This window comes from Peromyscus californicus, unplaced genomic scaffold (assembly GCF_007827085.1).
Source record: "Peromyscus californicus insignis strain IS unplaced genomic scaffold, ASM782708v3 Scaffold_5__1_contigs__length_169319896, whole genome shotgun sequence".
Lineage (NCBI taxonomy): Eukaryota > Metazoa > Chordata > Mammalia > Rodentia > Cricetidae > Peromyscus > Peromyscus californicus.
Genome location: NW_026294573.1, coordinates 29,084,921 through 29,100,436, shown reverse-complemented (window position 1 = coordinate 29,100,436; position 15,516 = coordinate 29,084,921). Strand labels below are relative to the sequence as shown.

General features: G+C 52.8%; 1 protein-coding gene across 2 annotated transcripts in view; it reads left to right on the top strand.

Annotated features, from left to right (window-relative positions):
* Grik3 (glutamate ionotropic receptor kainate type subunit 3) overlaps positions 1-15,516 on the top strand; it is a 222,676-nt gene that overhangs the window by 151,264 nt on the left and 55,896 nt on the right. For both annotated transcript variants that reach the window (XM_052718078.1, XM_052718079.1), the window contains exons 4-7: positions 2,015-2,196; positions 4,779-4,832; positions 11,716-11,889; positions 12,438-12,581. In XM_052718078.1, coding sequence (XP_052574038.1) covers positions 2,015-2,196; positions 4,779-4,832; positions 11,716-11,889; positions 12,438-12,581 — 554 coding nt within the window. The remainder of the gene's footprint in view (positions 1-2,014; positions 2,197-4,778; positions 4,833-11,715; positions 11,890-12,437; positions 12,582-15,516) is intronic.

The window sequence follows — 15,516 nt, the reverse complement described above, 5'->3', positions numbered from 1 at the left end:
TTGGGAGGGATTGATTAAGGAGGCAGGCAGAGGAAAGCTCGGTCGCAGGCAAACACAGACAGCCTGGTCCTCTGGAGGTGGGCCAGAAGGAGCCTCAGTCTCCTTGGGGACTCCACTGATGGGAAGGAAGTCTGACATTTGCTGCTGGAGAATGTGGGTCGTTATGCATTACACAGGGTGATGTGCTTGGCTGACAAGACGGCCCTGGTGGCCTCCACTCCAGCATCCAGTCTGTCCCTGTCCTCACGATCTGGGTCTCCAGAGCCCACAGGCCGGCTAATGCTGAACAAGAGTCAGAAAAATGAGTGGGCAGAAGTGAAGTGGGCATGGAGGGCCTCCAGGGAACGGATGGGAAAGGCCAGCAGTAGCCGAGGAAGAACCCAGAACTACTGGAGAAGTAGAGGTTCTGGGTATGACGGGGATAGCTTGTGGCCCCTCCCTTGCTGAAGTCTGCTGCCCCCCTCCCCTCCCTCATCGCCTCTGGTGGCAGGATTCCGAGGCCCGTTTGAAGCAGAGTTCTTCCACCTGTGCATCCAGAACCCATGGAAGTTTTGGAGCTCTTTGGGAGATTGGGTTACAGCCTCCCTGGCACAAGAGGCTGGTGGAAGCAACCCCCAGGAATGGGAGAGCTAGATAGCCTTACGCTGGGTATGAGGGATTGCTTTGGAAACTGGGGTTCCATTGGAAGGGTCCTAGAGTTCAACGAGAGAGTAGGGAGATGGTGTCCAGATAGGAAGCATTGTAATAGGTGACTACGAAGTTAATTCAGTGCACGTTAGCTTAAGAAACACATGTATGAGTGTGCGTGGGTGGTTCTTTAGAAACAATATTTTGTTGTTGTTGTTTGTTTTTTTCAAAATAGGATTTCTCTGTGCAGCTCTGGCTGTGCTAAAACTCTCTCCGTAGACCAGGCTGGCCTCGAACTCACAGAGATCCACCTTCCTCTGCCTCCAGAGTGCTAGGATTAAAGGCGTGTGCCACCACCGCCCAGACTCTTGTGCGTGTGGTTCTTATTGGTAGCCTTTACTAAGACATTGGAGGACAGCATCAGTTTACAGTACTGTTTGACCCAGGGGTTCAAATGGTGTCATTAGGACATGCTTCCCTCACCCCGCCCCCAATCTTCTCTGACATCTGCCCTGATGGATCCTACCTCCAGTTGTATGTGTTGACCCCAGACTTCCATCCTCCTTGCTTGCATAAAACGGGCTGTTTCTTACCTGCCACTAGCTAATCACAGAATCCCTGTGTTCCTATTCCCAGGGAATATGCGGATTGGTCAGGTCAGGGCCATGTACTTTGTTCCCTGAGCTGGGATGGATCCTTCTTGAGTATATAAACTCGGAGTGGGCAAGAGGTGCTCCCCCCAGGAAAGTTGGGATAAGTGAGTGGGGGATGGAACATGGGTGTGTGAACCATGTACAGCTGCTGAGCCTGTGCTGAGGGCACAATGCAGGGAGGGAGGGGACACCTGCTGGCTCAGCCGTCCTTCGGTGGGCCTGGGTAGGGGCAATGGAGAGCAGCAAGCAGCCTCCCTCCCAGAATCCACAGAGGAGTCAGCAAGAACAGAGCTCGAAATAGGGAAGGAAATGAACTTAATTAGACCTAAGCAAGCCATTTGTCTCCAGGAAGTGACATTCCGTTTTCCCTGGAAGTCCCCAGATTAAGTGGTTTTTACAAAATGCCAAGGTGGAGGATAGATTTTTTCAGTGCGGGGCGAAGCAAACAGTAAGTCAATCCAATTACAGAAATGTTGTTTGAGTACTCCCTAAGTGTCAAGGCCCTGGGGCAGGTGCTATGGGGCGCCAGTCACGGCAGAATGAGGAGGCAATAGGGGGCTGAGGGAAGAGCCCTCGAAACTGGCGTGGATATTGGGGGACGTTTGAGGGTAGGGAATCGTTTCTGAACACAGAAAATAAGGAATGCTTCGTGGAGGTATCTGAGTAGATGCCTGAGATGTTTTCTGCGTGCATGCACATGTGTGTCTTCTGTGTCCTGCCCCCCCCCCCCCCAGGTCTCATCCGGCTGCAGGAGCTCATCATGGCCCCATCCAGGTACAACATTCGCCTGAAGATCCGCCAGCTCCCCATCGACTCGGATGACTCACGGCCCTTGCTCAAGGAGATGAAGCGGGGCCGGGAGTTCCGCATCATCTTTGATTGCAGCCACACCATGGCAGCCCAGATCCTCAAGCAGGTGGGGTGAACACTGTCCAAGCTGAGGGGTTAGGGTTGGGGCCCGCCATGGCTCTACCTCCTCTTTTCCAGGTACAGAGCTTGACCTCAGTAAGCATCCCAGCTGTCTCTCTGGTGGCCGTATGACCTTGGGGGCCACTATGACTCTGTGCCTCAGTAGCACCAGCAGTATAATGATGGTTCTTTTACTCCCATTGTGTTGAAGATGTACGATCTTCCCCCATGTCGTGTCCTAGTATTCAGAGCGCCCCAGTAAACACTGCCTCCTAGCCCACCTCCACCAGGCTGGCAAGAGGCATGAGAACATCCCTGGTGGAGTGTAGGGGATGCAAGGCGGGCCTCAGCGTCTCTGTACAGTCCCCAGATGCCTCGCTGCCTCTCCCAGTGACTAATTCCCCACAGCACCTGCCTATGACTGGGAGATTGCTCTCTAGACAATCTGCTGAGCTTTGCAATTATGGCAGAAGAAGAGCATGGTTCTCCAGCCTGGATGGTCCTCCGTTCCCAAACAGGACTCATGCTGGCAACGGAAGCCAAGCTCTGCCAGCCACTTAAAAAAGTAACAGCAGCCAGGCATGGTGGCACACGCCTTTAATCCCAGCATTTGGGAGGCAGAGGCAGAGGGAATCTCTGAGTCTTGAGGCCAGCCTGGTCTATAACGTGAGTTCCAGGATAGCCTGGGCTACAGAGAGAAATTGTCTCAGGAAGGAAGGAAAGAAAGCAAGCAAGCACAAAAGGACCTACAACCTACTCCAGGCCACCATAGTGAAACCCCAGCCATTGGATCGAGCTTGTGCTCTATGTAAAAGGCCATTTGTTATCCCTGAAAGTATTCCAGGTGACTGGAGGGACTTGGACACATGAGCAAGAGAAACCACAAGAATCAAAGACACAAGGTGGTGCAGGTCTTTCAAGAAGAGGGTTGCCAAGCAGGGACTGGGACATTTTCAAAGTCCTGAGGGGCTCAAGTACCACCCTTCACTTGGAGTAGCCATCCCGACTGGTAGCCTCCATATCTGTACCCTGCAAAGGAAGTGGAGGCAAGAGGATCATGGTTCAAGGCCAGCCTGGGCTATATAGTGATGTTTGGTGTTACGAGACAAAGAGAAACCTGAGTTCTGGGGATATCGCTCAATTGGTAGAGTACCTACTTAGAATGCACAAGGCCCCAAATCCAATCCCCTGTACCACATAAGCCACGGGTGGTGGTGCATGCCTGTAGTCTCAGCAGTTAGGAGGTAGAGGCAGAGCATCAGAAATTCAATGTCATCTTCAGCCATCCTTCAAGATCAAGGCCAGCTTGGGGTACATGCGGCCCTGCCTAAGAGGGAAAAAAAATTATTGTCTTGCCCCTCCCCTTCCATGTTCCATCATGGAGTCACCACCACCACCACCTCCTCTGTGGGCTGAGTTCATCCATAATCCCTCCTCAAACAGCTCTGGGGGTGTCAATGAGATGGGACAGCAGAGAGGGGGGTTCTGATGTGGGGCCTGCAGAGGCCCTAGGGTCCCTGTGGGGACATCTATGCAGAAGCCCTGTAACCTTCACTGTCCTGGGGCTTCCCCTCTCTTCCCTGCATGTGTGACAGAATGGCAGTCATAGCACTGGTTACCAAAGAGTTACTCGGCAGGTATCTGTCCCTCCTCGTTGACCTGGGAAGTAGAGGTTAATTACTACAGCCAACTGACCGGTGAAGAGACCAAGGTCAAAGAGAAAGCAGCAGGCCTGAGGTCATCCAGCTAGGAGTTCAGATTAGTCCCAGGTCTGCAAAACATCGAGAGTTACAGATGAAGACCCCGGGCTGAGCTCAAAGTGGTTTAAAGGGGGTTGAGGCCTTCCCCGGCTGCTGGCCTCTTCCCAGCCCTCCCAGCATAGATGAGGGTGACAGAGGACACACAGCAGTTCAAGGTCTATTTGACCCTGTGACATTTTCCTCCAGAACCCTTGGTGGGCGCTGCTTTCTGAGGAACTCTGTAGAAAATGCATTAATAGTCATTAGTGTTATAGATTACAGACCTTTAATAAAACACACAAGATACATCACACAGAGAGACCTCGTACTGCTGTGCAAGAACAATCCCAGAGGGGCATGTGGTATGTTGTGTGGCCTGTTGGGATCAGGGAAGCATGGAGGTTTCGTCGCTCCTGGGAGACACTCATGCTAAGGACGTCCCCCTCGAGCCTGGTCCCCCAAGAGCCCCACCATGTAGAGCCAGGCTCTTGAGGCGCCTCAATCTTCTGTCAGCATGTCTGAGTGACAGGCCCAGAGACACAGACTGAAAATCCAGACAGCTGGACATCTCCCTGCTGCCCCACAGAACTGGGGACTTTGAGAGAATGTGACCCCCAAACCCCCACACTGGAGACTCCCCCAGATGCTTTTGCTATAGACTGGAGTGGGAACCCACTGTTGTCTACCAGCCAGTCCGTGTCTTAATCCCAAGGTCTCAGTGGACACCCTAGGTCTGAGCAGACAGCTTCACACAGCGTCCCGTCCCCCAGCTCCCCTGCCCCGGATGAATGGAGGGTGAATGGATGCCGGAGTGTCCCATGCCCCCAGCTAACACTCTGCTTCCCCACAGGCCATGGCTATGGGCATGATGACCGAGTACTACCACTTCATCTTTACCACTCTGGTAACGTACCGCCGGGTCCTGTGAGGAAGGGTGGGACCTCTGTTCGTGAAGGTTACTTGAGATGGGCCTGGGCCAGCCTGCTGGGGACAGCGCTAGAGCTGGAGCAGACCCAAGCCTTCTTAAGGTTGTGGCTGTTGCTCCAGGTGAGACGACAGTGATATCGCTGTGAACTGCCCGCTTTTGAAAAGTCCCGGGCCTGGTCTCTGGAGCCAGAGTGGAGAAGAACAGCTTCTCTGCTGACTAGTATGGGAACCCTGAGTAAGTCACCAGACCTCCCATGCCTCCGTTTCTTCCTCTGCAAAATGGGCGTCTACCTCCTTGGGAGGCCTAGTAATCTGGTCAGGCCTGGGGGTGAGAGCAGAGCTTGGTTGGTTTAGAGCCGGAGAGAGTGGCTATTAGTACTCTGTAGACTGCCCTCCCACCCACACCTGTCAAAGGCCTCCCAGCACACCTGGAATGGCCACCTTGGATCCTGCACCATCCGTTCTGAAGTCAGCCCCTTGTCGTCACTGGGGACAGCCCACCTGCTGGCTCCAGATGGGTCCTGTCCAAACCCTGAGGACATTTAGGGCCATTTAAACCCATTAGAATAATTAGCTGTGATCTGAGATCAGCAGAATCATGGCGTCCTGTGCCAAAGAAGGCACCACTGCTGAGCTGCCTGGCCCTGGAGCCAGCCGAACCCTCCCTCCCTCCCTGCCCTCCCCGCTTCAGGGACCTGTAGTCCCACCCTGCAGCCCCACAATCCTCTAGATGATTTCTTCATTTATAGAGCACCAGTCACAAAGCTTCACCCAGCATCTGGGCTAAGCTGGCAATTTCAAGATGGTAGGACTGAGGCCTTCCAGTCCGTCTCCCTCTACATATCTGGCTCTGATCCAGCTGACCTTTGACCTCAGGCAGACCGCCATAGGGCACCGCACAAGGAGATGCTAGGGGTTATAGGGCTGGTAGCAGGTGGGAAGTTTGAGGCAGGCTTTCTAGAAAAAGCGGGTGTTTGAGCTAGGCTTTGAAGGACCAATAGGCGCTCACTAACAGGTGGGGGAGAGAGGAAGGGTATTCTGCACAGAAGGAACAGTGTGAGCAAAGGCAAGGAGGCAGGCCAGCCCTTTAGTGATGCGTTGGAGTTGGAGAATCAGCCATGTTCTCACAGCTCCATGCCGTATTCACAGCTTGCACTCAGCCACGTGAGCACTTCTACCACAGCAGTAGGCCACTGCTGCCAGCAAGGGTTTCTCTCCGGCACAGAGTAGTCACCAGCACACCCTGATTGTCACACAGCCTCCGTTCACAGCACCCTGTGCCCAGGCAGCTCTCAGGGCCCATTCTGCTGCTTGTAAATCAGACCTGGGCACCTGATGAAAATACCGTGGGGAAACAGGGTCCCTGAGAACTGGGGACTGAGACCGGGCACCTTCTCCCTAAGGGCTCACCTCACCCTAGTCTTTATCTGTCATTCTGTGTCCTAGCTGGTCACCAGGAGCTTAGGGCAAGGTGCTCGATCCCTGGCAGCATTCCAGACCAAGACTAGAGATGACAGCCCCTTGGCTCCGGTGTCTTCTGCAGTGACGCCATTTTCCGTGGCGGTCGAGATCAAAGGTCTCAGAAACAGCATCCCAGCACCCCAGCCCTCCCCTCCAGCCTCACGCACCCCTCCAGCCTCACGCAGCGCCCATTTACCCTAGGCCTTGCTTCCTTGATGCGGCTATTCCTCTTCCCACTTACCCATCCACTGGTAAGCTGAGGTCCCCAGCTCTGAGCCGGGAGGATGAACAGAGGTGGACCCAACACAAAACTACTCACACACAAGCTCCAAAACTTCCTTCTGTGAGCAAGGCTGTCTGTCTGTAGTGCCCACGGAGGGCCTGGCCCGCAGCAGGTGCTCTGTGACGCCTGAGTGGGAGATGAGTGGATGAAGGACCACCGTGCACATTAGATTGTAATCAGCACGATCAGTACTCATCATCTCTTGCAGGCAGTTCAGACCATGGGCTCCGGTGTGTCTGACTGGGATTAAGATACTTCATTGTTTGGAGGTGGGGGTGAGGTGGGAGACGGCTCAGGGGTTAAGAGCACTTATAGCTCAAGCATGGGAACTGAGTTCAAATCCCCAGGACCCACATAAAAAACTGGGTGTGGCTGCACACACTTACAACCTCAGCAGCGGCTGTGGCGTGTGGGGACAGAAGGTCCCTGGGGCTTTCTAGCCTCCAGCCTGGCTCCAAGTTCAGTGAGAGGTCCTGTCTCAAGGGGGTAAGGTGGAGAGTGATAGAGCGGATCACCCAACGTCTTCCTCTGGTCTCTGCACAGACGTGTGTACACACCACTCACACACACCACCACCACCACCACAAAAAAAAGATAACTCACCTCCTTAGGCAAGGTGCTGCCTTCTCTTTGCCTCATGTCTGTGTCTGTAAAACAGGGACAATAGCAGTGTTGCTTGAGAGGGTCAGTGTTAAAAGCATGGACAGTGGAAAGGTGCTTAGAACAACATTGGAACTTACTACCATGTAAGTGTCAAATAAACTCATTAAGCACCTCCTGCTTTTGCGTCCTGTGTGTCCTCATCCCTCAAAATGAACATCATGGGAGCTGTGACTCTCCCGTTTCCCCCCAGAAATGGAAACTGAGGCTCAGAGAGGTGATTCAGCAACAAACAGACAACAGGGATTTCCCACACAAGCTTTCCAGCTGCCAAACCCTCTGCCGCCAACTGCCACTACAGGGCCCCCAGCCTCCTCCAGCAGGTAGACTCTTCATGATGCCTGGCCATAATGGTCCAGCATGGTGATTGACAGTAATGGGGTAAACAGAGCCTTCGTGAATTCTCAGTGACGCCCACACTTATGTCCTTTGCCTACATCCTCTAATTTTCCCTTCGAGGCCACAACGGGAGAGTGTGCTTTCTACTCCACACCAAGAGAGATCGCATGACTCTCCCAGAGTCTCACAACAGATCAATGATCCTGGCTTAGGCTCTCACTGGGGCTCTTGCCCATGGCTGCTTCAGGGCACTGTTCTCCCTCAATCCCCCTTTCTGAGGCATAGGAGACCAGGCTCTTCCAGGAAGATGTGGCCTCCATAATGCAGACAGCTTTATGGTGGAGTGTGTATTGGCAATCCCAGTAGCCCCCGCATGTCACGGCATCCTCTGTGTTCCCCTCAGTCCTCTTCGCTGGTCACAGCCTGTTGCCAGCTTCAGGATCTTCTTCCAGCCCCGTTGGCTCGGGGCTCTACCTCGTGACTCCCCCTTTTCATGCCCATTGGTCAGTGGTGGCTGTATTGGGAAGGGGAATGGTATTTGGCATTTATCTTAGGAAATGCACATCATCAACCCTTCCCCTCAAAAAATGTCTCCAAAGTCGCTTCTCCCATGCAGAAGACATTTTAATTACCCCAGCTGCCATTATCGGTATCAGCCAGCTTTGAGCCATTCCCAGATAACCCTGTGCTAATCAGCCCCAGCTGAGCCCCTGGTGCATGTCATGTGTAGGTAAGAGCCTGGAGGTGAAAAAAAAAAGAATTATAATAAATTAATAGATAAGCAATCACAATTAATGCCACTTCCCGGCAATAACAGTTACATCATGGGAAAGATATTTTCATCTGTCGTTCCTTGAGGCCATGTTTTCCGAGCATCGGCTTCTTCCCATTCAGACCCATGGGGTGCTAATGAATTAGTCTATTATGTTATGCTGAATGTTTCTAAAAGGTCCCCAGTCGACACTGAATTCAGTGTGTCAACATTTGGCATCGGAAATGCAACTTTTTGCCAAGCTGCAAAGTTGCCCACAGTTCACCGTGTTGAGCACTTAGGGTCTTGGCCCAGGGCAGTTTGAACAAAAAAACAGTAGCAGGAGCTAGACAAAGAAGCCTCTTCACCAGCTCCTCACTGTCACTGCCCTCATGTCACAGAGATGGGGGTGCTCAGCGTCACTAGCCCCTAGGAAACTCTGTAGGAAAGGCCAGACCAGAGAATGATATGAAGGGAAGTGACTCCAACCTTACCACTCATTAGAACCTGTTATGAATTCAATCTAGAATGTCCCCTGACTAGCTCAGCTCCGGCTTTGGATACTTGTTCCATAGCTGGGGACGGTATTTTTTGGAGGCTGTAGGACCCTTTTTAGGAGGTAGGGCCAGCTGCTAGACATAGGTACTTCAAGGTCATACCCAGCCCTTGGTTCCTGCCATCCTTTCTGCTTCCAGGTCTAGCATGGTGTGAACAGTTGTTGGAAAACGCTCCCATCTTTGTGGTGTCAACTGCTTTTCCATCCGTTCCCCTGACTGTGGATCTGTTGCTGTGATGAAACACCCTGACCAAAGCAGCTTTGGGAGGAAAGGGTTTGCTTTCACTTCCACTTCCACCTCCAGTCCATCATGGAAAGAAGTCAGGGCAAGAACTCAAGCAGGGCAGGAACCTCCTGGAGGCAGGGGCTGATGCAGAGGGGATAAAGGAGTGCTGCTTACTGGCTAGTTCTCTTGTGACTTGCTCAGCCTGCTTTCTTGTAGAACCCAGGAACACCTGCCAAAGGGTGGCCCCACCCACTGTGGGCTGGGCCCTCCCACATCAATCATTAATCCCGACAATATCCCATAGAGTTGCTTACAGGCCAATCTTATGGGAGCATTTTCTCAATTATGGTTCTTGCTTCTCAGATGTTTCTAGCTTGTGTCAAGTTGACATAAAACTAGCCAGCACAATGCTCAAGTCTCTTGTATACAATTGCATCGTATTTACATATTATTAATACATGCTCTTATCTCCCTTAAGTCAACTCTAGATAACTTACAGTGCTCAATACAATGAAAATGCTGTGTAATTCATGACATTGTTAGGGAATTGGGGAGAGAAAGAAAGTCTGCATGTTCAATATAGATGGGCAATTAAATTATATATACACACACACATGCATACATACACGGTTGATTGAGTTCATACATGCACAGACTTGGAAGGCTGGTTGTATTTGTTTGAGTGGTTTAAGATGAGACTTTCTTGCCTGGGCTCCAAGCCCTCCTCTTCTCTGCAAAGGGGACATGAATGCACACAGTTGTAGCTAGAGTTTTCCTGCCTGGCCCACAGTCAGGACAAATCTCTCTCACCCGCCACTCCCACAGCCTCTCAGACCCGACCAAGTAAACACAGAGACTTATATTGGTTACAAACTGTATGGCCATGGCAGGCTTCTTGCTAACTGTTCTTATAGCTTAAATTAATCCATTTCCATTAATCTATACCTTGCCACGTGGCTCATGGCTTACCGGCATCTCCACATGCTGTTTTTCATCATGGCAGCTGGCAGTGTCTCTCTGACTCAGCCTTCCACTTCCCAGCTTTATTCTCCTCCTTGTCCCGCCTACACTTCCTGCCTAGCCAATGGCCAATCAGTGTTTTATTTATTGACCAATCAGCAACACATCTGACATACAGACCATCCCACAGCACTTCAAGAAAGGGTCCATCCTGGAATGCAGACCAGGAGTTTAGCACCAAGAAGGAGCGTCTCGGAGACCACAGGACCCCCAAGCGTTGTGCGAGATCTGCTCTATGGGCTCCAGCCTGTGTCCCTTTTGATTACCTGAGGTTGGCACTAGGCTAAGGGTAGAGGTGGGGGTGGGCTTCAGGTTCAAGATGGAAGGCAGCTCCGTGAAGGGAAGTGGGAAAGTATGGACAAGGGACCTGATTTCCCCAGTCCCAGCTGGCAAACAGTCTACATTGCCCAAGATATTAATTTTTGAAAATCAAAACATCAGTCTGAAGTAAGTGTAGATTTGGACACGTTTCTAAGTCTGGAGGGAACAGTCCGCTGGTGAAGCAGAGCATTTGAGGAAGAGGGTGAGTAGCAGGGTTTTGAGGGGGGAAGGGACATAGAGTAGAACAGTTACACACAAAATAGATTAATCTCCTGCGAAGCAATAAAACCGCCGCCTTAGGGATGACCTTTTGTGCCAGACACAAATCTCATGTTAAGCAGAAGCTTGGGCTTTACCCAGCGTTAACAGCAGTTCCTAACCCAGCGGAGTTAGGAAGCCCCTAGAGATCTGTAAGCAGCCATCCCGCGTTTTGAAAGCACATGACGCTTCTCTTGTGGCTCCTTGAGTTTGGAGGCATTTTGAGCCTGTGGTGCTCTGCTTGGCTCCTGTGAAGGCTAACGGCCCCTCCACACGCTGTCTTCTCTGCTGAGGGACAGCTGGCCATGTCCACTGCTTCTCCTCTTGACACGCTGTCTTCTCTGCTGAGGGACAGCTGGCCATGTCCACTGCTTCTCCTCTTGACTCCTCGCCTCAGCAGCCCATTGACCTGATCTGGGGCTGCAGGAGAGGCCAGGGCTGGTTGGCCTTTAAGACCCTGTTCTCCTGGGCTGTCAGCCAAGGCTTGCCCATCTACCAGGCTGCGTGGGACCTGACCATGGAGAGTCCTCTAGACAGATGTTCCTAGGAGGCAGGGCAAAAAGGCCCTGCCTGTGACTTCCAGAAGAGTAAGGGGATTTCTTTGGTCCTCATTTGGCCCTCTCTGTGAAGGGGGAAAAAGGTACTCTGGCTTTTCTGCCTCCTTCAATATCACTTGGAGATGCCCAGGCCCAGTACCCTTTGTCCTCCCAAAGTGAGAGGGGTCTTCTGGGTTCTGTAAAGGGGAGAAATCCCCATTTTACAGATGAAGAAACAGGATGATGGCCCCCATGGTCAGCATGTGAGGTCAGTATCAGGAGATCCAAGTGATGGACTCTGCATTCCGTCCTCCTGTGGGCACTCCAGGCACCTTTCGTGCCCAGGACTCTGCAGGGAGCCACAGCTCAGGCCCAGGGGTGCCCAGGTCTGGAGGGTGAGGGAGGCAAACTGGACCAGCCCTTAACCACATCAAGCTCTCTTTCTTCAGGATCTCTACGCACTAGACCTGGAACCCTACCGCTACTCAGGGGTGAACCTGACTGGGTTCCGCATACTCAACGTGGACAACCCCCATGTCTCAGCCATTGTGGAGAAGTGGTCCATGGAGCGGCTCCAGGCAGCTCCCCGGGCGGAGTCTGGCCTGTTGGATGGAGTGATGATGGTACAGTGGGCAGATGGATAGATAGTCCTCAGGGGCTCCCCTCCCTCCCTCCTTCCTTCCTTCTTTCTTGTCCATCTCCTCATACAACACTTCATTTTGTAAAATCTGTCATATATCAGCCAGAGCCCTAGGGACAACAGTCCCACCCTAAGGGCCGCCTCTGATGGAGCCATAGGATGGTTAAAAATGGATTACATTAAAAAACAAAAACAAAAACAAAAAAACTAAAGACCATGGGGACTTAAGCTGTGACTGGCAGGTATGAGGCTAAGGAGGCAAGAAAGGAGTAAAAAGTGGGTGAGATTAGGCAATGGGTTGGGCGGGAGGTCTGGAAAGAGAGAGACCCTGAGCTACAGAAAAGATGGTAGCACTGAGGTATCCGTAGACTCATAGGGCCACACCGAGGCTGGCCTCTCTTCAGGTAAAAGGACAGGGCTCCCTCTGGGACTAAGGGCCTGTTCCCCCCTCAGGACACCATGAGCTTGTAGTGGGGGTGGGGCAGGAGCTGGGGATGCCACAGCCCTCAGGCAGGCCTGTGCCCTCTGCAGACTGACGCAGCCCTGCTCTACGATGCCGTCCACATCGTGTCTGTGTGCTACCAGCGAGCACCGCAGATGACCGTGAACTCCTTGCAATGCCATCGGCACAAGGCCTGGCGCTTTGGTGGCCGCTTCATGAACTTCATCAAGGAGGTGAGTCCAGGCCCCTCCGAGGATGCCCCCTGCAGCAGAGAGTTGGAGTGCTCAGGTGTGGGAGCCAGAAAAGTGGTTACTGTTACGTACACACTTGGGCAGGTCACCTCTCTGAGCTTCAGTTTCCCCAGTCTCAAAGGGGATTGAGAAGCCCGGGTGGTCAAAGGATTCTCTCTGTGTCACTGTCCTCGCTGCTGTCACTCTGGATGCAGGGTTTATGGCTCCTATCTACAGACACACTCACTCAGTCGGGGCCTCACTTGCCAGTGCGTTGCCCCTGGCTAAGTGGCTTGGTGAGATGACCGCCTCTCTGATCCTCAGTTCAGAATTGTGGAAGACAGAGTAAAACCCGGGGTCAGACCAGCATCTACTCTCAGTTACTAGCAAGAAGAAAAGGCTATAAAGGACGAGGTCTAGGCAGGGCTGTCCTGGGCTAAAGTGAGTGGAAAGTAGACCATGACCAACACCAAGGGGCTCAGGTGAAGCCCTCTAAGAAGGTCCAGACTCTCTCTCTGTTCTGTGTGCGTGCGTGCGTGCGTGTGTGTGTGTGTGTTTTCAGAGACTAGAATAGAAGCAAGCGGTCTTGGAGTTCTTTCATCTATGACAGCCATTGGCTGAGGGTTGGTCTCAGAGCTGTCCCACCCCCACCCCCCCGGCACAGCAGGTGTGACAACCCTGATTTTTTAGTCACCATCATCTGGAGTTACTCTAACTTCCTTTTGGGTAGTGGGTTCCAGCCATAGGGCCTGCAGCCCACCCTGCTTCAAGGACCCTACATCTTCACCCCTTGCCCCTTGGAAAGCATGAGGCCCAGCCATGAATGCCCGAGGGGAGTAGATTCCCCACTGCCCAGCCCATTCCCACTCCTGGAACTCTCCTACCCATACTGGAACGGACACTCCCCATCCCTTGCAGAACTCCTTCTGTTCTTAGGGCCATGGGGGCCAGGCAGGAGTAGCTACAAAATGCTCATGGTCCATAACTGGCCACTTGGAGAACCCAGGTACCCTGCAGAGTCCCTTTGTCCGTTTCCAAGTTGCCCATCTCCGTCTGACTGCGTGACAGTAAATCATTTTAAAGACTTGGCATTTCCGAGAGGAGCTGGAAAATACCAGGCCGGAGTTCAGAGCGTGTGAAGCATCTTTCATTTAGCGAGTCCTGAGCTGCGGCTAGAGGGGGCGGGTGGGCTGGGAAATGTCACGGGGAGGAGCTGCCCGTGGCTCCCTGCCCTGCCCCTGCCCACCCGCCCACATACAGGCCGCACCTGCTGGCATTTAATTCCTCTGGCACTGACAGGGAGGAAAGCCTCCTCTGTAGGAGCAAGGCAGCAGAAGACACCTGCTGAGATTTCCCTGGGGGCCCCACAGATAGCCGGAGGGTGTGGGCTGCAGCAGAGAGATGGAAGCCAGAGGGGTGGGGGAGCCAGCCTGAGGGAAGCGGGCCTCCCTGTGAAGTCATAAACAGGGCCGTTTCACCTTCTCTGATGTGGCTTTTAATCTCTGTCCCCTTGGCTCCGTGTGTGTGTGTGTGTGTGTGTGTGTGTGTGTGTGTGTGTGTGTGTGTGTGTGTGTGTGTATGTGTGTGTGTGTGTCTGCAGGTGTACATTCATGTGGAGACCAGAGACATCTTCCATTATATCTCTCTGCCTCGGTTTTTTGGAGCCTGGCTCTCTCACTGAACCTGGCATTCACCAATTAGGTGTGCTAGAGGGAGAGGATCCACTCACCCCCACCCCACCCACACCCTGATGCCTGCAGCCACACCTGACATTTTTATGTGAGCACCAGGGATCCAACTCAGGACCTCACGCCTCCGTGACAGGCATTTTAACTAACTCAACTATCTCCTCAGTACCTCAGTCCATCTTTGAACCTCAGTATTCACATCTGGGAAATGGAGGCAATGATGAGTCCCACTTCGCAGGGTCACAATGGAAGTTCAGTGGGCTCCCAAAGGGTGGAATTGTAACTCTCTGCTGTAAGTTTCCTCCTTGAGCCTGGCCTTGTCCAAAGTCCTTCTCTTCCTCCATTGAGGACCACCTCCATTTCCAGGAGCCCCTGGGGCTCCAGAACCTACAAAGGAAACATGATAATCCATAGCACTCATCGTGATCATACACACAGGCATGGTACTGGGCACTTTACCCGCCTCACTAAGGGCCTGCACACCAGTGGGTTGTTAGATAGACTGAGTCTCTTTTGTTCTCTGGCCCTCCAGGGCTCCAGGATGTTGCCTCTGAGTGAGGACACCTTTTGTCTATCTACTTTTTTGGGGGGGGGCGGGGGCGGAGCAAAGGAGGGCTTGAGACAGAACCTCGGTAAGCAGCCCAGACTGCCTAGAATTACAATCCTCCTGCCTCTCACCCAGCTATCAGCTACCATCATCTGTGAGCTGCCCAGGAGCAGGGAGACCCTCCAGGTCTTTAGATGGGATCCAAAGACAAGCTTCTGGGGACCAGGAATTTGAGAAGTAGTGACCATGTGATGGGTGCTGATGCTCATCCCAGGGAGAGGCCAGGAGCCTTGCTCACAATATAGGGTGAGGAGGGACCTGTTAAGCCCAAACCAGAATTAGCCCCCCTGCTGTCCACACCTCTCCTCTGGATACCTCATTCATCCCCCTCCACTCACCAACCTGGCTGGGGACCCCCCCAATGGCTGTTTCCCTCCTATTTCCCAGGACCCCAGGATGGACGATGGGTCATCTTCTCCCAGATGCAGAAATCTAACTGCAAAATACCCACCAGCATCAGCCCCAAGGAGAAAGAAGAGGGAAAGGGCCCAAACCGAGTGGTGAGGCCCTGGGACCAGGGGTCTAGCTTGGCTCTGCCTATTGTGTAGGGGAAGCTTTGGGGCTCCCAAGACCCTCTCCCTCCAGGCCTGTTTCCCCATCTGTAACATGGAATCATGATCCTCACTGGGCCAGCCCTCAAGGC